At 47.0% G+C, this 21,473-nt stretch overlaps 1 protein-coding gene across 2 annotated transcripts in view; it reads right to left on the minus strand.

Annotated features, from left to right (window-relative positions):
* Positions 1 to 221: 221 nt before the first annotated feature.
* LOC106571967 (uncharacterized) overlaps positions 222 to 21,473 on the minus strand; it is a 78,731-nt gene continuing 57,479 nt past the window's right edge. The window contains exons 7-17 of one of the 2 annotated variants that reach the window (XM_082961999.1): positions 14,542 to 15,025; positions 14,186 to 14,345; positions 13,847 to 13,963; positions 12,176 to 12,280; positions 9,198 to 9,351; positions 8,207 to 8,942; positions 7,867 to 8,020; positions 7,636 to 7,725; positions 7,337 to 7,529; positions 2,000 to 7,207; positions 222 to 1,942 (exon numbers count right to left, since the gene is read on the minus strand). In XM_082961999.1, coding sequence (XP_082818125.1) covers positions 813 to 1,942; positions 2,000 to 7,207; positions 7,337 to 7,529; positions 7,636 to 7,725; positions 7,867 to 8,020; positions 8,207 to 8,942; positions 9,198 to 9,351; positions 12,176 to 12,280; positions 13,847 to 13,963; positions 14,186 to 14,345; positions 14,542 to 15,025 — 8,531 coding nt within the window. In that variant the 3' untranslated portion in view covers positions 222 to 812. Of the gene's footprint in view, positions 7,208 to 7,336; positions 7,530 to 7,635; positions 7,726 to 7,866; positions 8,021 to 8,206; positions 8,943 to 9,197; positions 9,352 to 12,175; positions 12,281 to 13,846; positions 13,964 to 14,185; positions 14,346 to 14,541; positions 15,026 to 21,473 lie in introns of both variants that reach the window. The other variant, XM_045695934.2, reaches the window with a different exon arrangement.

The following is a 21,473-nucleotide window of genomic DNA, read 5'->3' on the forward strand; positions in this document are numbered from 1 at the left end:
CTGATAATTGATTGTGGTTCAAAATTCAAAAGGCACTCACACATCTGGGCTATCTTTGTTGCAGGTGCATGCTAACAGTTGAATAAGATGCGAAAAAAGATCTGCTCTTGCTAGCATCACCGCTCTTTATTAAGCTTTACGTATCGGCCGATATTAGCAAGAGCAGTGTGTGGGTTTCTTCTTTCTCAATTGATTGTGGTTCAAATTAAACGCAAGCGGGATAATTCCTTAACAGTTTTTATTGGCCTGTGTTCAACAAATTAAAACATAATAAAAAAGAAAAAAATGAAATAAATAATGTTTTCATTTATCCAAAAACATTTAATCATGAGATTAACCAAAATGAAGGCTTTATAATCAGTGAACAGATGACAGCAGTATGGTCTAATAAGTTTATAGGCCTACATAGAAGAAAAATAAAGAATCATCTAGAAACACAGTGTGTGACTTGACCTGAGTTTTAATCTGGAAATGCAGAAAAGCAAGTCATCTGTACCATTTTAAAACTGTAAGATGAATGAAACAAGGTACGATCAGTCATGAAATTCCCAAAATTCTGGGTTGTTTTATGATGTGCTGAAAATGACTACGTAATAGCACTAACACGTTTCAGACATTTAGTTAAAATGACAATACCAGTCAGATCTTTTCCATCGTTTTCCATAAATTCTGCAACAATCACTTTTGCCGCAGATTTTCTTACTGTATTCATAGGATATATTCAATGTGTGTAGTGCTGAAAATGGCCCAACAGATAAAAAAAACGTCAAAATTCATGCATTTTTGTTAACCGTCTCCAGTCAAGCAGGCCCTTAACTCTCCTGGGAGGTATCTGTCTGGGGGGTGTCTGTTGATTCAACCTTGTTACCATTTCCCCCCATTTCTTCTTCTTTCTTTCCACTTCCATCCTTTAAACTGTTTCTGTCACTGTCTTTTGAAAGTGAACGTTTGTGCAGACTAGTGATAACTCTGTTTGCATCTCCTTCCATGCTTGTGGCTCTTCCAATGTCTTTGTCGTTTTCCGTGGGTGTCTTTTGCTTTTCACCCACCTCTTCTCTGGGCCTGTCTGCTTCCCTCCCTCTAACCCCTTCGCTCTCCCTACTCATAGGCCTACCTGTCCCCCTGCCCCTCTGCCTTCTATGACTGCCACCCAACTCTCTCCTGTTGTCCTCAGGCAACTGCCGCTCCTGGGACAAGCGGGGCGCTGAGCCCTGGAAGTTCCCCCTGTCTCTAGGGTTACCAGAATGGCCACGCTCCTCAGAGTGGCTTTCTCTGTCTCCATAGTTTCTAATTTCACAGTCCTCTCTGGGTAGGCTTGTTCTCCTGGTATCAGGTGATTGACTATTCTGCCACTGGTCTTCTTTAAAAGCTTCTGGACTGTTGTTCAGCAAACTAATGAGACCCTCCGGGGGAGTGGGGAGTAAACCTCCTTTATGCCTCAACGGTCTTACCACTGGCTGTGGACCGTCAAACCGTGGCTGCCCCCTGTTGTCTGCGAAATTCCCTGGAGATAAGCCTCTGGGCTGGTTGAACCTCAAGGGACGAGGAGCCCTGGGGCCATGGAAACCAGGACGATGTACTTCCCTCGGTCCTCCAAAATTGTTTGTTGTGAAGTGGTCTCTTCTTATAGCTGGAATTCTCATGTCTGGATCTGGGCTTGGGATTTCTGGACACCTGTCTGGTCCTGAACCACTCATGTCTAACTGTAAGATGCTCTGGATAAGAGCGTCTGATGAATTACTCAAATGTAAATGTAAAATGTCTGGCCCTGGACCTCTCCTGTCTGGCCCTGGACCTCTCCTGTCTGGCCTTGGACCTCTACTGTCTGGCCCTGGACCTCTACTGTCTGGCCCTGGACCTCTACTGTCTGGCCCTGGACCTCTACTGTCTGGCCCTGGACCTCTACTGTCTGGCCCTGGACCTCTACTGTCTGGCCCTGGACCTCTACTGGCTGGCCCTGGACCTCTACTGGCTGGCCCTCTCCTGTCTGGCCCTGGACCTCTACTGTCTGGCCCTGGACCTCTACTGTCTGGCCCTGGACCTCTACTGTCTGGCCCTCTCCTGTCTGGCCCTCTCCTGTCTGGCCCTGGACCCCTCATGTCTGGCCCTCTCCTCTCATCCCACATATCTGGCCTTAAAACTCTCATGTCTGGCCCTGGACCCCTCATGTCTGGCCCTGGACCCCTCATGTCTGGCCCTCTCCTCTCATCCCACATATCTGGCCTTGGACCTCTCGTGTCTAGTCCTGGACTTCTAATGTCTGGACCTCTCCTATCACCCCTTATGTCTGATTCTGGATCTTTCATGTCTGGACTGGGACCTCTCCTGTCTGACCCTCTCCTATCACCCCTTATGTCTGGCCCTGGACCTCTCATGTCTGGCCCTGGACCCCTCATGTCTGGCCCTGGACCCCTCATGTCTGGCCCTGGACCCCTCATGTCTGGCCCTGGACCCCTCATGTCTGGCCCTCTCCTATCACCCCTTATGTCTGGCCCTGGACCTCTCGTGTCTGGCCCTGGACCTCTCGTGTCTGGCCCTGGACCTCTCGTGTCTGGCCCTGGACCTCTCGTGTCTGGCCCTGGACCTCTCGTGTCTGGCCCTGGACCTCTCGTGTCTGGCCCTGGACCTCTCGTGTCTGGCCCTGGACCTCTTGTGTCTTGCCCTGGACCCCTCATGTCTGGCCCTCTCCTCTCATCCCACATGTCTGGCCTTGGACCTCTCATGTCTGACCTTGAACCTCTCATGTCTGACCTTGGACCTCTCATGTCTGACCTTGGACCTCTCATGTCTGACCTTGGACCTCTCATGTCTGACCTTGGATCCCTCATGTCTGACCTTGGATCCCTCATGTCTGGCCCTGGACCCCTCATGTCTGGCCCTCTCCTCTCATCCCACATGTCTGGCCTTGGACCTCTCATGTCTGGCCTTGGATCTCTCATGTCTGGCCTCTGACCCCTCATGTCTGGCCTCTGACCCCTCATGTCTGGCCTCGAACCCCTCATGTCTGGCCCTCTCCTCTCATCCCACATGTCTGGCCTTGGACCTCTCGTGTCTGGCCCTGGGCCTCTCCCATCATCCCTTGTGTCCTGCCGTGGACCTCTGATGTCTGGGCCCGGCCCTCTCCTATCACCCCTTGTGTCTGGTCCTGGATTTTTCATATCTGACCCTCTCCAATCACCTCTTGTGTCTGGTTCTGGATCTCTCATGTCTGGACCCGGACCTCTGCTGTCTGGCCCTCTTCTATCACCCCTAGTGCGTGGCCCTGGTCCCATCATATCTGGACTTCTGATGTCTGGCCCTGGGTTTCTCCTTCCCTCACTAATATCAGGATCTCTCCTCTCTAAACTGCTGGACCGCTCACCCTGGTTGTTTGGAGAGGCCCTGTGGGGAAGACCTTGTGAGGGTATCTGGCTTTCTTTCAGAATGTCCCAAGGGCTCTGTATACTGTGCTCCCTTGATGTTACAAGTGAGGCAGGAACAGGTGTTCCCACTGGCTGTGGACACTCAAAACGGAACTGTGGCTGCCCCCCATTGTCTGCAAAATGCCCTGGAGGTAACCCTCTGGGCTGGTTGAACCTCGAGGGACGAGGACCCCAGGGGCCATGGAAACCAGGATGATGTGTTCCCCTTTGATCCTCAAAATGTCCTCTTTGAACAGATGAGGAAATCTTTGGACTGTTGAAATAAGGCGATTGTGGCCTCTGTCCTCCAAATTTAGCTATAGGTGTGAAGTGGTCCCCTTTCACGTCTGGACTTCTCAGGTCTGGATCTGGGTCTGGCATTTCTGGATCTCTCATGTCTGGGCCTGAACTCCTCATGTTTGGATTCCTAATGTTGGGTCCTGGATCCCTCATATCTGGGTGTCTCCGTTCTTTTCTCATATGTGGATCTCTCATGTCTGGCTCTGGACCTGTCTTGTCTCGCCCTGGACCTCTCATTTCACCCCACATGTCAGTCTCTGGCCCTCTCATGTCTGGCCCTGGACCTCTTCGGTCATCCAAGATGTCTAGCCCTCTCCCATCACCCCTCATGTCTGGCCCTGGACTTCGCATGTCTGGGCCTCGACCTCGCATGTCTGGGCCTGGACCTGGACCTTGCATGTCTGGGCCTAGACTCCTCATGTCTGGGCCTGGACCTCTAATGTCTGGGCCTGGACCCCTCATGTCTGGCCCTGGACCTCTCATGTCTGGGCTTCGACCACTCATGTATGGCCCTGGTCCTCTTCTATCATCCCACATGTCTAGCCCTCTTCTATCATCCCACATGTCTGGCCCTGGACCTTGCATGTATGGCCCTGGTCCCATCATATCTGGCCCTGGTCCCATCATATCTGGCCCTGGTCCCATCATATCTGGCCCTGGTCCCATCATATCTGGCCCTCTGATGTCTGGGCCTTGGTTTCTTCTCCCCTCCCTCCTATCGGGAACTGTCCTCTCTAAACTGCTGGACCTCTCACCCTGGTTGTTTGGAGAAGTCATGTGGGGAGGACCTTGTGAGGAAAAATGTTTCTCTCTCATCATCTCTGATGGACTCTGTACAATGTGTTGCTCCTTTATTTCTGATTGAACAGGCCCACCTTCATTGTCATGATGCTGGTTGTTGGCGTCTCTTGTTATTCCTAGCAGCCCTTGAAGTCTGATCACGGGCTGATGTGGATCATCAAACCAGGACCGTGGTGGCTCCCCTTTCTCTGGGAAATGCCCTGGAGATGAGCCTCTGGGCTGGTTGAACCTCGAGGGACGAGGACCCCTGGGGCCATGGAAACCAGGACGATGTGCTCCCCTTTGGTCCTCAAAATGTCCTCTTGGAACGGATGAAGACATCCTTAGACTGTTGAAATGGGGCGATGGCGGTCCTCCAAAGTTAGTTGTTAGTGAGAAGTGTTCCCCTCTCATATCTGGACTCATGTCTTGCCCTTGTCCTATCATATCTGGCCCTTGGTTTGGAGACGCTTTGTGGGGAGGACCTTGTGAGGAAAACAGTTTTTCTCTCATAATGTCTGATGGGCTCTGTACAATGCATTGCTCTAGTATTTCCCGTTGAGAGGCCCTATGCCTATTGTCTTGACGCTGTAAGTTGAGGCCTTGCTGGTTGTTGAGGCCTGTTGGTGGTGATCGCAGCAAGCTTTGAGGAGGTTGTTGATCCCCAGGTTGCTGGGGAGTGGGATTTCCATGGGGCATTTGATGGCCTGCGTACTCAATCTCTCCCTGTGGTGGACGTCCAGACTCAGAACGATCACACAGTGATTCATTAATGTCCTTTCTATCAAGAGGGGGCTGAGGTGAGTCATTAGTCGCCATGACCAGTGCTGGAGCTGGGCTCATAGGACCGATGTCTTCAGGAGCCTCTGGACCCTTGGAGTCTTCTGACACTGGAGGAGGAGAAGACTCCCTTTGACCCTTTGAGACTCCCCTAGAGGCGGAATCTAGTGTTTTTCTTGGTGTAGATGGGGATCTTCTACGGCTACAAGAGCTGCGCCGAGAAGTGCGCTCTTGATGAGGGAGATGGCGGCCTGTGCGGTCAGAGTGGTCACAATCTCTGTGATACGGTTGGCTCCTCTCACCCCGTCTATGTCTGTCCCTTCGCCTATCAGACTGTCCAGGGGACCGCCTGCCAGATCTACGAGGAGGGCTTTTGTGGCGGTCCTTGATTTTACGGTCCCGTCTTTTGGGTGAGTGAGTATCCGGTTGGCTGCTATGCTTACGCCTCCTATCAGGAGTGTCCATGCGCGATGTGCCACGACACGAGCTAGACACCGAGGAGTCACGAGACCGCTCAGAACGCCTTGCTGAATGTGATAGAGTTTTCACCTTCTCTTCTACATTCATGTCTTGCAGCTCATCAAAGATAGTGGCATCCTCTGGGTCGTAAGCTACATCAGAGTCCTGGATCTCACCAGCTTCAGGATCTGAATTATCGGTTGCCTGAATATTTTCCTTTTTAATCTCTTTTACCCGCTTCGGTGTTGCACTGGGCATTTCCACATTTCTTGACTCTGAAAGAGGTACAGTCTTGGTCTCTGTCTTAATCTCTTGTTTTATTGGTACTTCTGTTTTCAAGAGACTCAAAGCTTTTTGATTCGCTGAAGGATTTGCCTCAGACTGCTCTCCTTCAGTCTGCTGTGTTTGGAATTGAGACCGCCCAGATTTAGGAGGGGGAGACATCAAGGCATCGGAAACGGAGAAGTGGGCCATGAACATGCCCACTGCTTCTCTCTGCTGACGCAGTGCCCACTCCTGCTCCTTCAACTGCTGTTTCTGCTCCTCGATCTGCCTGTTGAGCTCCTCAAACATTCGCTGTTGTTCAGTCAGAGTAGCGGCAGAGACAATTACATCACCAGTAATGGGGAGGCTCAGAGGGGCTGGAGTGGGAGCTAGGACTGGGGCTTGTACTGTGACTGGGGTAGGAGCTTGAGCTGGGGTAGGAGCTTGAGCTGGGGTAGGAGTTGGAGATGGGGCTTTTGCTACACCGACCCCATCGTTGTGCATATCCTCAAAGATAGTCTCATCTTCAGGGTCGTAAGCCACGTCGTCATCATCAGCACAAATGGCCAGAGAGGCAGCTTTCGCCTGAAACATTTTATCCGTACAAATTGGCGCAACCAATCCATAGCCCATTGCTGGATCATACTCTTCCCCTGGGTCGTATGGTCGATCATATTCATTTTCCTCCTCCTCAATCTCTTTGACTTTGGATTTCTGCCCGTACTGCTGGACTATTGGATCCACCATTGGGAGAGGGTGAAGAGTGGATGGAGGGGGCACTGCTGCAACTGCTGGGACTGCAGGAGAGTCCATCCCAAACAGTGACTTCAGGATGGTCTGCAGGGGACTGGTGGCGGTGCTGCTAGGTGCAGCGGAGGAGCTAGTGGTGGCAGGTGGGGCAGAAGCAGGCGGAGCAGCTCTAATGGAGGACAGAAGTGATGGGATAGTCAGTGAGCCAGAGGAGGAGGAGTGTGACAGGGATCCAGTGGAAGGAGGGGAACCAGGAAGGGTGGACATGATGGGCATCTCTGGGTCATAGGGCAAGAATTCCTCCATTCTAGGGTCAGACCCATACAGCGAAGGGGGTCTAGGGAGGCCAATATCACTGGGGTCTTTGGACATGTGGATCTTGGGTCTCTTCTCTTGTGGTATGCTTCCCGCACGTTTGGGTTTCTGGCAAATAACCAGTCCCAGGAGAAGATCGGGGCGATTTCTCTCAAGGCCTGTTACATAAAGAGGGTGTAGGGAGATTACTTTGGAATGCTGTCTTAAATAATGCTTGTGTGTGCAAACTTCAGTGTGCCATCTGTATGGCCTTCTACATGTTGGCCTAAATGACAGCATTTTCTTACCTGATCCTTCGAAAGGTTGGAGTTTGGATGGAATGGACTCCTTTGCGCTGACTGGGATGAGGTAGATATCCTTGATGCTGCGGCTTTTGTTGGCCACCACCCCAAAGCGCCGTCTGCTGCTGAAGTAGGAGAACAGAGACGCGTAGGCCTCCTCCTCCTCAGTCGCTGGGTGGAACCGAATCACACACAGCTCCTGTGGACCGACAATCACCTCTTAACATTAAGATACCAACACATACACAGACCCTATCTAAATTGTATAGTTTTTTTTTCTCCATAATGACAGAGGGAGGGCTTGCCTTTGTAACAGAGGCCTTCACTCTCCCGATGTAGTCCCACACAGTTTGAGGCATGATTCTTCCACCAATCTGGATGGTATCAGGCAGGTCCTGAACAAAATAAACTTGTTGTAAATATCCACATAAACAAACAACATAGCAGTTTTGGCTATGAGATGAATTGTCTTAAATGTTCAGAAAGAAACTATCCCAATGCTCGGTAGCAAAGTTATGTTCTGTTATATTTGTTACCTCTTTGAGATATTCGGAGGGCCCTGAGACCAGATAGCCCTTGGTGACGAACTTGGCCACACTGATCATGTTGAAGAAGCCCTTCCACACTACTTCCTGCTTGGCCAGGAACTGGGCCGTCTCCCCGTCTGGAGGGGTGTGGGAGTTCATAGCCCTGCAAACACAACATCCCAATGAGTTCACTACTACCCATTCACTCAGCTGTAAAGCAAATATAGCTCATGCACAGAGGACAAAACAAGACTCATATTATGACTGAAATGACCATGCACTAATTATCTTAAAACCCTTTCTTATCAAGGTTCACTTGTAGTGATGGTGACAAGCTGAGAGGAGATACCTTGAAGAGGATGCAGATGATCCAGATGAACCATAAAAGGATGAGGAGGATGGCTTCATCAGGATAGATTTCGGTAATGCTGGCATTGGTGGCAGGGATGGGGGGGGTGGCAAAGGCATGAATGGCTTGCTCAGAGTACCACTCTGTTTCACAGGGACATAAAAGACTGGTGGAAGTGGGGCTGTAGATAAGGCGACACTTGCCATGGCAGGAGTGCAGTTGTCAGCTGTGCGGGGGTCACCATACAGAGCAGCAGAACGGTTGCCAATGGTGCGGGGGTCACGCCTTGTGATGGTTACCGTAGAAACAGCCGGGATCATGACTGGGGTATACATTCTGGACGGTGTCTTGGCTTTGCAGTTTTCTGGAATAGGGGAGGCGGGAGAATCCATAACAGGGGAGGCAGGGGATTCCAAAATGAGGGAGGCGGGAGATTCCATTGTTGGAGAAGCCGGAGATTCCATTGTGGGAGAAGTGGGGGATTCCATGATGGTTAAGGCAGGGTCATCCTCCATTACTGGGGAAGCAGAGGAATCCATGGTGGGGGAGTCGGGGGATGCAAGGAGGGGTAATTCATCTCCAGCTGGAGATGTTCTGAGATCTGTTCTGGCATACATCCAGGGTGGCCGAGACGGCCTGTCTCTCCATTGGTCTGGTTTGGTGGAGGACAACGATGACCCAGAGAGTTTAGGCTTCTTGGCTAAAGGCTCCGCCTCATCCTCGACTGATATCTGACCTGAAGGGCAGAAACAGACACCAACCCACACAAAACATCTGTTAGCAGCATCATCACCCTCTACAGAATACAGAATGCATTAAATCATTAATTTGACGTTGGGAGTGATTGTAGTTGATATCAACACTGGAGCCAACCCTGTTGCCCTTCACGATCATAGTTTGACACATTGCAAAAGACAAACAGAATTTTATGGTGTTTGTTGGATGTTGTGATGTGTACACTGTAATTGTGCTTTCTCTTTTTTCCATTTACCTGTGCAGATCTTGCACTTGAGGTCAAACAGGTGAGCTCTGTGCTCGGCAGTTGTGTCTTTCAGCATGCAGATGAGGATGTCTGGCACTGAGCTGCTCTGGCTCGACTGGTTAGGTCTGGCATTAGGGGCAGCATGGAGAGTGGTCTTCTGTTCCTGAGAAAAGAGGATCATGTCACACTCTCATTTACTAAAATGTTACAACACAGATTCACACCCTCACGCACAAACACATACACAAATCTAATAAAACGTATGGCACATTTGAAGATGAAACAAAACATCTAGGAATCAGTTCATCAACATGACCAAACAATACATGTTAGATAACATGTCAAAGGTACAGCCATGCAAGACGTGGAGGTCATGGGCAATTCCACGGTAACATAATGATGCTTTGTGCGGTGCCATCATTCTGCTACCAAACATCTATAAAGTTAATGTGTTTTTGTAAAAAAAATCTGTGGAAATTCTTAACAGTCGTCCTTCGGGCATAGAGTTTTGCAATCATTGTTTTTTGTTTCACTTTGCAATCATTGTTTTTTGTTTCACTTTGCAATCATTGTTTTTTTTAAGTGAACACCTTCATATTGAGTTGCACACCCCCAGCATACAACCCAGCAGCATTGCAGTTCTTGACACAAACCGGTGCGCCTGGGAACTACCCTGTTCAAAGGCACTTAAATCTTGTCTTGCCTATTCACACTCAATGGCACAGATACACAATCCATGTCAGCTGTCTCAATGCTTAAAAATCCTTCTTTAACCTGTCTCCTCCCCTTCATCTACACTGATTGAATTGGATTTAACAAGTGACTTCAATATGGGATCATAGCATTCACCTCGATTCACCTGGTCAGTCTGTCATGGAAATCAAATCAAATGTTATGTCACATGCGCCAAATACAACAGGTGTAGACCTTACAGTGAAATGCTTACTTACAAGCCCTTAACCAACAATGCTTTAAGAAGTTAAGAAAAAAATGAAAAGAAAATAGAAAATAAAAGTAACAAATAATTAAACAGCAGCAAGCAGGTCTGGGTAGCCCGTTGATTAGCTGTTCAGCAGTCTTATGGCTTGGGGGTAGAAGCTGTTAAGAAGCCTTTTGGACCTCGACTTAGCGCCAGTGATGTACTGAGCCGTACGCTCTACCCTCTGTAGTGCCATGCTTGTAGGAGGCCGAGCAGTTGCCATACCAGGCAGTGATGCAACCAGTCAGGATGCTCTCGATGGTGCAGCTGTAGAACCTTTTGAGGATCTGAGGACCCATACCAAATCTTTTCAGTCTCCTGAGGGGGAATAGGCTTTGTCGTGCCCTCTTCACGACTGTCTTAGTGTGTTTGGACCATGATAGTTTGTTGGTGTGGACACCAACGAACTTGAAGCTCTGAACCTGTTCCACTACAGCCCTGTCGATGATAATGAGTTGCGCACCCCCAGCATACAACCCAGCAGCACGGTCCTCCTTTTCCTGTAATCCACAATCATCTCCTTTATCTTGATCACGTTGAGGGAGAGGTTGTTGTCCTGGCACCACACGACCAGGTCTCTGACCTCCTCCCTATAGGTGGTCTCATTGTTGTCGGTGATCAAGCCTACCGCTGTTGTGTCATCAGCAAACTTGATGGTGTTGGAGTCGTTCCTGGCCATGCAGTCATGAGTGAACATGGAGTACAGGAGGGGACTGAGCACGCACCCCTGAGGGCCACCCGTGTTGAGGATCAGCGTGGCGGATGTGTTGTTCCCTACCCTTATCACCTGGGGGTGGCCCGTCAGGAAGTCCAGGATCTAGTTGCAGAGGGAGGTGTTTAGTCCCAGGGTCCTTAGCTTAGTGATGAGCTTTGAGGGCACTATGGTGTTGAATGCTGATCTGTAGTTAATGAATAGCATTCTCACATAGGTGTTCCTTTTGTCCAGGTGGGAAAGGGCAGTGTTGTGGATCTGTTGGGGTGGAATGCAAATTGGAGTGGGTCTCGGGTTTCTTCAGATTTGTCAAATGGAGGGCGAGGGAGAGCTTTGTACGCGTCTCTGTTTGTGTAGTAAAGGTGGTCTAGAGTTTTTTCCCCTCTGGTTGCACATTTAACATGCTGATAGAAATTAAGTAAAACTGATTTGAGTTTCCCTGCATTAAAGTCCCCAGCCACTAGGAGCGCTGCCTCTGGATGAGTGTTTTCCTGTTTGCTTATGACCGTATACAGCTCATTGAGTGCGGTCTTAGTGTCAGCATCTGTCTGCGGTGGTATATAGACAACTACGAACAATATAGATGTAAACTCTCTTGGCAAATAGTGTGGTCTACAGCTTATCATGAGATACTCTACCTCAGGCGAGGAAAACCTCGAGACTCCTTTGATTTCGTGCACCAGTTGTTGTTTACAAATATGCATAGGCCGCCTCCCCTTGTTTTACCAGAGGCCGCTGTTCTATCCTGCCAAAAAAGCTTAAAACCCGCCAGCTGTATGTTAATCATGTCGTCGTTCAGCCACGACTCGGTGAAACATAATATATTACAGTTTTTAATGTTCCGTTGGTAGGATATACGTGCTCGTAGTTCGTCTATTTTATTATCGATTGATTGTACGTTGACTAATAGGACCGATGGTAGAGGTAGATTACCCTCTCGGTGACGGATCCTTACAAGGCACTCGGACCGTCGTCCATGATACCTCTGTCTTTTCTTCCTGCGAATGATGAGGATGAGGGCCTTGTCTGGAGTAAATCCTTCCCATTCGACTCATCGAAGAAGAAGTATTCCTCCGGTACGGGGTGAGTAATCGCTGCCCTGATGTCAAGAAGCTCTTTTCGTTCATAAGACACGGTGGCAGAAACTTTATGTACAAAATAAGTTACAAATTACGCAAAAAAACATACACAATAGGTTACGGGATCGTAAATGGCAGCCATCTCCCTCGGCGCCATTGTAACAGATAAGAGCATAATGTTAACGTTCATAATGTTTTGTATACTCAGTGTACATACCATGTGTCTATTTGTCCTGGGGGGAAGATTGGGTAGGTCAACCTTCACTGGCTCAGGCGCTGGATTTGGAAGTACACATGGGGCTTTGGGAACAGACTCCTGGACCTGCAAGACACACCGACAACAATCAGGGAATTAGAATACAGCACCTCAATCAACTAGTAAAGTTATGGGTGATCAATACAGTTCTCATTGAAGTATGATAATGGCCTTCTTTAGTCATTTACTAGTCCCTAGTAGATGCTTTGTAGATGTGCAGTAGATTTTCAATAACTGTCAACAACATTTCAACTAACTATTCACTAACCCTAAACTAAACCCTTACCCAAACCTTTATTCTAAACTTAACCAAGCAGTTGCTTATAAACAGACAGTTTGTTGATAGTTTGGCCATCTGTAGATCATCTACATGACATGACCAAAAGTATGTGGACACATGCTCATCAAACATCTCATTCCAAAATCCTGGGCATGAATATGGAGTTGGTCCCCGATTTGCTGCTATAACAGCCTCTACTCTTCCGGTTAGGGTTTCCACTAGATGTTGGAACATTTCTGTGGCTTCCATTCAGCCAGAAGAGCATTAGTGAGGCCGGGCACTGATGTTTGGCGATTAGGCCTGGCTTGCAGTTGGCGTTCCAATTCATCCCAAAGGCGTTTGATGGGGTTGAGGTCAGGGCTCTGTGCAGGCAAGTCAAGTTCTTCCACACCAATCTTGACAAACCATTTCTGTACGGACCCCCAAGCCTCCAGTGTAATGGATTCTCCCGTCTCCCCCTATTCCGGAAAACTGCAAAACCAAGACACCGCATGGGGACATTGTCATGTTGAAACAGGAAAGTGCCTTACCCAAACTGTTGCCACAAAGTTGGAAGCACAGAATTGTCTAAAATGTCATTGTATGCTATAGCATTAAGATTTCCCTTCACTGGAAATAAAGGGCCTAGCCCGAACCATGAAAAACAGCCCCAGACCATTATTCCTTCTCCACCAAACTTTACAGTTGGCACTATGCATTCAGGCAGGTAGCGTTCTCCTGGCATCCGCCAAACCCGAATTAGTCTGTTGGATTGCCAGATGGTGAAGCGTGATTCATCACGCCAGACAACGTGTTTCCACTGCTCCAAAGTCCAATGGCAGCCTAAGATGGTGATCTTAGGCTTCTGTGCAGCCGCTCGGCCATGGTAACCCATTTCATGAAGCTCCCGAAAGAACAGTTATTGTGCTGACGTTGCTTCCAGAGGCAGGTTGGAACACTGTAGTGAGTGTTGCAACCGAGGACAGATGATTTTTATGCGCTTCAGCAGTCGGCGGTCCCATTCTGTGAGTTTATATGACCTACCACTTTGCGGCTGAGCCGTTGTTGCTCCTAGACATTTCCACTTCACAATAACAGCACTTACAGTTGACCGGGGCAGCTCTAGCAGGGCAGAAATTTGACAGACTGACGTTGAAAGTTACTGAGCTCTTCAGTAACGCCATTCTACTGCCAATGTTTCACTATAGAGATTACATGGCTGTGTGTAGCAACGGATGTGGCTAAAATAGCCAAATCCACTAACTTGAAGGGGTGTCCACATATGTTTGTATATATTGTATTTGGGACTATCCAAATATGGTGTAACTGACTGCCATACTAAAAAAGAGAAAGCTATCATAATTATACTCTACCGCTAGAGCGTCCCTTTTGCTCGTCTCAGACACCTTTGTGGCCTGCATGTCTCGCTGGCTCATCCTGGCCAGTCTGAAGGCACTGACTTCACCACGGATGACGCTGTAGAACAAACCCTGGAGACCCACCCCACCACAATCAGTGAAGCGTTCAACTACATAGTGAACTAGATGTCTACTTTGTGAGAAAGGGGCACATTTGTTAAATTGAATAGTGGATTTGACTACTTTTTGAATGAAGGGCACTAACTGTATAGCAGATAGTTTTATTATATAACTGGAGTTGAGATTGTATTCTTATGATAAGGCATGTGTTTTTTCTGCCATCTGAAGACAAACCTTATTTTTGGGGTCTTTAAGGTTGAACATGATGGTTCGGTACTTGTTCATGTACTTGCTGTCTGTGTTGTTAAATATGTTAAACATCTCTGTCTCGATGCTGGTGACCAGCTTTCCCACTTCACTCTCAGACCTCTCCAAATCGTCACAGTCGCACACCCTTATAAAATCAAAATGCAATTAGTCATCTTTCAATAAAAATGTTGTCCTACACTCAAAAGAGCTCAAGCAATGCTGCTTTGTCAACCAATGTCATCCAGTGTGTGTGTGTGTGTGTGTGTGTGTGAGAGTGAGTGAGTGTGAGAGTGAGTAATGCTATCCACCATCTCTATATGCTTGCATCTTTCTATATTCACCTCTTGAACAGGATGTTGGTAAGAGAGCGTTGGATGCTCTGCCTGACCTGGTTATTGGCTGGCTGGGGGGGTCTGGAGGAAGGGGCGATTGGGGCTGGTGCCACAGGCAGGGTCCTGGTTTCATTCAGTGGGACTGGGGGTGAAGGTGAGGGTGGAGTGGGGGTGACAGGCTGCTTCTTGGGGATGGTGAAGGAGGTCTTGACGATCCTCAGGGCCCCTGTTTCGTGGTGTCTGGAGACTGAGATGTTCGGGACCTCAGGGGACGGACAGAAGCTTGATTTGGGGGGGTTGGGTTGTTTGACAGGGGGCGTATCCTCAGAGGGTTTCTTGGAGACACTGCCGATGTTTGCTGGTCTCTTGGTTTTTCCTGGAGCACCTCGCAGAGGAGGAGCGGACTCAGTGATGTTGTCTGAAGGAGAGCTTTGTGGAGAATGTGTCTGAGGAGCCATGGGCTCAATCTCAACCTGCTCACTGGCACTTTTTGCTGTTAGAAAACAGAATAACAGGGGAGCTGAATCAGTGCTGATAAGTAAATATGGCATCTGGTAGCTATGACTGGAATCAACAAAACTTGTAATAGGAAGTCAGTGTAATAAGCTGTGAGGTAAATTTGTAAGCGTATGTATAAGCGTGTTTTAACCAGTTAAGCATGAATTGTGTATGCATGTGATTAACCACTACCATTAAGACAGCTTCACTACCATTAAGACAGCTTCACTACCATTGAGACAGCTTCACTACCCTTGACTAAGACAGCTTCAATATGGTATTTCTTGGCCTGAGAAATCAGTGTGAATGTGTACTCTCTCTAAAAGTGAATACTGCTAGGAGAAGCAGTAATATAATAAACCCTGAGAGAAAGATTTTAAAGCCACCGTCTAATATTAAGATTGAGTTATGTCAACTGGTTAAATACACCCCTCAATATAGAAGAAATACCTCAATGGGAATAGGTTTGTTTTACCTGATAATTACCAAAAAAAAGATAGCTTTGAATTGTAGACAAATGATGTAGAGCTTTAAATCATGTTTGTAAAAGGTAATGTTGCTCTCATGGAATGTTATTGCTTGAATACATGTTATTTGCGTGGGAAAATGTGATGGGATGTATTTGCACTATTGTCTATGTTTTTGTTAATGGCCCACTTATTGTACAGTGTGGCTTTAATTCATTGCTCAATTCATTACTCGAAATAAGAGTCCCACTTTGTGTTAGCCCATTGTGATGTTGTGCCATTGTGAACATCACAGCTAGTAAAATCCCAGGTAGGGAAATTATGAGTTTTCTTTGTCAGCTAAATGTAAGTATTTTGATTGAGAACAGTAAGGTAAGGGAAGAGGGCAGGATATGATAACGGGAAAACCAAAATATTTATGCCGCTAACAATGTTTAAGAACGGACTGTTCATACATAGCATACTTAGATTGTAGTTGTTACAAATACTAAGCAACAAGTGAATATAACACATTTACATCAAATTAACGGGGGGGGGGGGTTGCTGGCATCCCATGTCAGGTGACGCCTTCTGCCATTTAGGCAAGACAAGACACCCTTAACCCAATGCTCTGCGGCTGACCCTGTGATGCGTACAGCCTCTCGTGTATGTGTGTGTTTGCGTCGGCTCTCTCAGGTAGTTGGGTGCCGGTGTTGTGACAGCTAAACTATAACCTATAACCAGATTTACATCCAACCATTTGATGCAAGTAAAATGTTGGATACAAAAATGTCATGACAGGCCTGATGGAAACAGAAAATTTGACGGTTAACTTTCCAAATGTCGATAAAAACAAAATATGCTTGACAAAGGTGGGATCTTTTTGTGTCTGTAAAAATAAGTGAAATGTCAGTGGAAACGCTTTTACAGTGCATTCGGAAAGTATTCAGACCCCTTAACTTTTCCGCATTTTGTTACGTTACAGCCTTATTCGAAAATGGTTTAAATATTTTTTTCCCCCCTCATCAGTATACACAAAATACTCCATAATGACAAAGCATAAAGAGGTTTTTAGAACATTTTGCAAATGTATTAAGAATAAAAAACGTAAATATCACAATTACATAAGTATTCAGACCCTTTGCTCAGTACTTTGTTGAAGCACCTTTGGCAGCGATTACAGCCTCGAGTCTTCTTGTGTATGACGCTACAAGCTTGGCACTGCAGATTTTGTCAAGCTCTGTCAGGTTGGAATGGGGAGCATCGCTGCACAGCTATTTTCAGGTCTCTCCCGACGGTGAAGCATGGTGGTGGCAGTGTCATGCTGTGGGGATGTTTTCCAGTGGCAGGGACTGGGAGACTAGTCAGGATCAAGGGAAAGATGAACGAAGCAAAGTACAGAAAGATCCATGATGAAAACCTGTTCCAGAGCGCTCAGGACCTCTGATAGGGGCGAAGGTTCACCTTCCAACAGGACAACAACCCTAAACACACAGCCAAGACAACGCAGGAGTGGCTTCGGGACAAGTCTCTGAATGTCCTTGAGTGGCCCAACCAGAGCCGGGACTTGAACCCGGTCTAACATCTCTGGAGAGACCTGAAAAGAGCTGTGCAGTGCTCCCCCATCCAACCTGACAGAGCTTGGGAGGATCTGCAGAGAAGAATGCGAGAACCTCCTTAAATACAGGTGTGCCAAGCTTATAGCGTCATACCCAAGAAGACTCAAGGCTGTAATCGCTGCCAAAGGTGCATCAACAAAGTACTGAGTAAAGGGTCTGAATACTTATGTAAATGTAATATAAATTATTGTTTTTATTTATTTTTTTGGGGGGGAAAGAATCTAAAAACTTGTTTTTGCTTTGTCATTATGGGGTATTGTGTGTACATTGATAAGGAAAAAAACTATTCCTGTTGAACGTGGAACGAGGGAGAGCTCAGTTTTGTTGTTTTGAAAGTGTATTGGAAAGTTCTAAGTAGCTAGCTAACTTTTAGTTTGGATTCTGTGACCCAGTTGAGATCAGTTGCAGGGACTGCTAGTCTCTGTCCAGTGATCCTGCCGACCAAGGATGTGTCTGAGGAGCTATTTGGGGTAGCAGCTAACTAGCCTGCAGTTTGTTGTTTTCAATCTTCCCTGTGACCTGCCCTGTCTGGAACTGCGAGGAGTAACAGCCTAACATACGTTGCTAGCTACCATGACAAAGACCAAAGCCGGTGGGAGTACCGTTTGAGGACAGTGGTGTCTATCACACGTGAAGGATCTTTTAAAACTAACAAAAATAGTTATAGAAGCAGTAGTTAAAACAACAAGAAAATTGCTTCTAATGTTTTGTGCAAATACTGGTTGATTCAACTAATAATAGAATGGACGACCTGACCAGAGAGGTCCAGGACCTGAAGAACTGTTTGCAGTTCTCCCAGGGTCAGCTCGATGAGTTGAAACAGGAGAACGGCAAGATAACAGCAATCTGTGAGTCATTGAGAAAGGACATTTTTTTTATGTGAATCCATGATAACAATGATGGAGAAATCAGATTATCTCGAGGGACAATAAAGGCTGAACAAAATGGTTGTGGGCAGAATTGCAGAATCTCCACATGAGACCTGGAGTCAGATAACAAAGTTAGGGAAATGATCTCTGAGAAATTGAAGATGGACCACAGGAAGATTGAGGTGGAGCGCACCCAAAGGACTGGAAAACCCATTACAGGCCCAGGTGACAGGCCCAGGCCGATAGTGGTCAAGTTCCTGAGGTTCAAGGACAAGGTAGCTGTTCTGGAAAGAGCCAAGAACTTGAGAGGAATGTACAATACCAGGCAAAAGTTTGGACACACCTACTCATTCCAGGTTGTTTTTTTTTTTTTACAATTTTCTACATTGTAGAATAATAGTGAAGACAACAAAACGATGAAATAACACATATGGAATCATTTAGTAACCAAAAAAGTGTTAAACAAATTAAAATATGTTTTAGATTTTAAGATTCTTCAAAGTAGCCACCCTTTGCCTTGACGACAGCTTTGCACACTCATGGCATTCTCTCAACCAGCTTCATGAGGTAGTCACCTGGAATGCATTTCGATTAACAGGTGTGCCTTGTTAAAAGTTAATTTGTGGAATTTCTTTCCTTCTTAATGCGTTTGAGCCAATCAATTGTGTTGTGAAAAGGTAGGGGTGGTATACAGAAGATAGTCCTATTTGGTAAAAGACCAAGTCCATATTATGGCAAGAACAGCTCAAATAAGCAAAGAGAAATGACAGTCCATCATTACTTTAAGACATGAAGGTCAGTCAATCCAGAACATTTCAAGAACTTTGAACGTTTCTTCAAGTGCAGTCGCAAAAACCATCAAGAGCTATGATGAAACTGGCTCTCATGAGGACCGCCAAGGAAAGGAAGACTCAGAGTTACCTCTGCTGCAGAGGATAAGTTCATTAGAGGTACCAGCCTCAAAAATTGCAGCCCAAATAAAGGCTTCAGAGTTCAAGTAACAGACACATCTCAACATCAACTGTTCATAGGAGACTGTGTGAATCAGGCCTTTATGGTCGAATTGCTGCAAAGAAACCAATATTAAAGGCCATCAATAAGAAGAAGAGACTTGCTTGGGCAAAAAAACACAAGCAATGGACATTAGACCGGTGGAAATCTGTCCTTTGGTCTGATGAGTCCAAATTTGAGGTTTTTGGAACCAACTGCCGTGTCTTTGTGAGACGCAGAGTAGGTGAACGGATGATCTCCGCATGTGTGGTTCCCACTGTGAAGCATGGAGAAGGAGGTGTGATGGTGTGTGGGTGCTTTGCTGGTGACTGTCTGCAATTCATTTAGAATTAAAGGCACAATTAACCAGCATGGCTACCACAGCATTCTGCAGCAATACGCCATCCCATCTGGTTTGTGCTTAGTGGGACTATTATTTGTTTTTCAACAGGACAATGACCCAACACACTTCCAGGCTGTGTAAGGGCTATTTGATCAAGAAGGAAAGTGATGGAGTGCTGCATCAGATGACCTGGCCTCCACAAATCATCCGACCTCAACCCAATTGAGATGGTTTGGGATGAGTTGGACCGCAGAGGGAAGGAAAAGCAGCCAACAAGTGCTCATCATATGTGGGAACTCCTTCAAGACTGTTGGAAAAGCATTCCAGCTGGTTGAGAAAATGCCAAAAGTGTGCAAAGCTGTCATCAAGGCAAAGGGTGGCTACTTTGAAGAATCTCAAATAACACTTTTTTTGGTTATTACATAATTCCATATGTGTTATTTCATAGTTTTGATGTCTTCACTAATATTCTACAATGTAGAAAATAGTAAAAATAAATAAAAACGCTTGAATGAGCAGGTGTCCCCAAACTCTTGACTGGTACTGTATACATCTTCCTCAACGAGGACTATCCTGAAGCTGTGCGCCAGAAGAGGAAACAACTTATCCCAGTCATGAAAGCTGCCAGAGTGAGTGGGGACATTGCTTACATCTGCTATGACTGGCTCATTGTCCACCCTCCCTCCCAGAAGCCTGGAAGGGTTGAGAGAGCCAAGCCTATGGTTTCGTAGCTTCAACCCCGCAGCACACACACCAATTGATTATGGACTGCAGAAGGTATATTTTTTTATCTTGCATTGTTTGCTCTTTTCAGTATTATGTCTATCTCTGATAAGCTACCGAGGAAAGGGCTGAAAATAGCCCATATTAATATATGTAGCCTTAGAAATAAGGTTCATGAAATCAATAATCAGTCATATATTACTTGATGATACAGAAGTACCAATACAAGGATATAACATCTATAGAAGAGACAGAAATGCTTATGGGGGAGGTGTTGATTATATATCTCTCAGCAAAAAAAGAAATGCCCTATCACTGTCAACTGCGTTTATTTTCAGCAAACTTAACATGTGTAAATGTTTGTATGAACATAAGATTCAACAACTGAGACAAACTGAACAAGTTCCACAGACTTATGACTAACATAAATTGAATAATGTGTCCCTGAACAAAGGGGGGGGGGGGGGCAAAATCAAAAGTAACAGTCAGTATTAAGTACTGCAGTGCATGCATCTCCTCCTCATGGACTGCACCAGATTTGCCAGTTCTTGCTGTGAGATGTTACCCCACTCTTCCACCAAGGCACCTGCAAGTTCCTGGACATGGCCCTAGCCCTCACCCTCCAAACCAACAGGTCCCAGACATGCTCAATGGGATTGAGATCCGGGCTCTTCACTGGCCATGGCACAACACTGACCACAAGCAGTATGGCTGGTGGCATTGTCATGCTGGAGGGTCATGTCAGGATGAGCCTGCAGGAAGGGTACCACATGAGGGAGGAGGATGTCTTTCCTGTAACGCACAGCATTGAGATTGCCTGCAATGACAACAAGCTCAGTCCGATGATGCTGTGACACACCGCCCCAGACCATGACGGACCCTCCACCTCCAAATCGATCCCGCTACAGAGTACAGGCCTCGGTGTAACGCTCATTCCTTCGACGATAAATGCGAATCCAACCATCACCCCTGGTGAGACAAAACCGCGACTCGTCAGTGAAGAGCACTTTTTGCCAGTCCTGTCTTGTCCAGCGAAGGTGGGTTTCTGCCTATAGGAAACGTTTTTGCCGGTGATGTCTGGTGAGGACCTGCCTTACAACAGGCCTTCAAAGCCCTCAGTCCAGCCTCTCTCAGCCTATTGCGGACAGTCTGAGCACTGATGGAGGGATTCTGCGTTCCTGGTGTAACTCGGGCAGTTGTTGTTGCCATCCTGTACCTGTGTGTGGTGTGATGTTCGGATGTACCGATTCTGTGCAGGTGTTGTTACACATGGTCTGCCACTGCGAGGACGATCAGCTGTCCGTTCTGTCTCCCTGTAGCGCTGTCTTAGGCGTCTCACAGTATGGACATTGCAATTTATTGCCCTGGCCACATCTGCAGTCCTCATGCCTCCTTGCAGCATGCCTAAGACATATTCACGCAGATGAGCAGGGACCCTGGGCATGTTTCTTTT

Source organism: Salmo salar, chromosome 15, assembly GCF_965601325.2.
Source record: "Salmo salar chromosome 15, fSalSal1, whole genome shotgun sequence".
Classification (NCBI taxonomy): domain Eukaryota; kingdom Metazoa; phylum Chordata; class Actinopteri; order Salmoniformes; family Salmonidae; genus Salmo; species Salmo salar.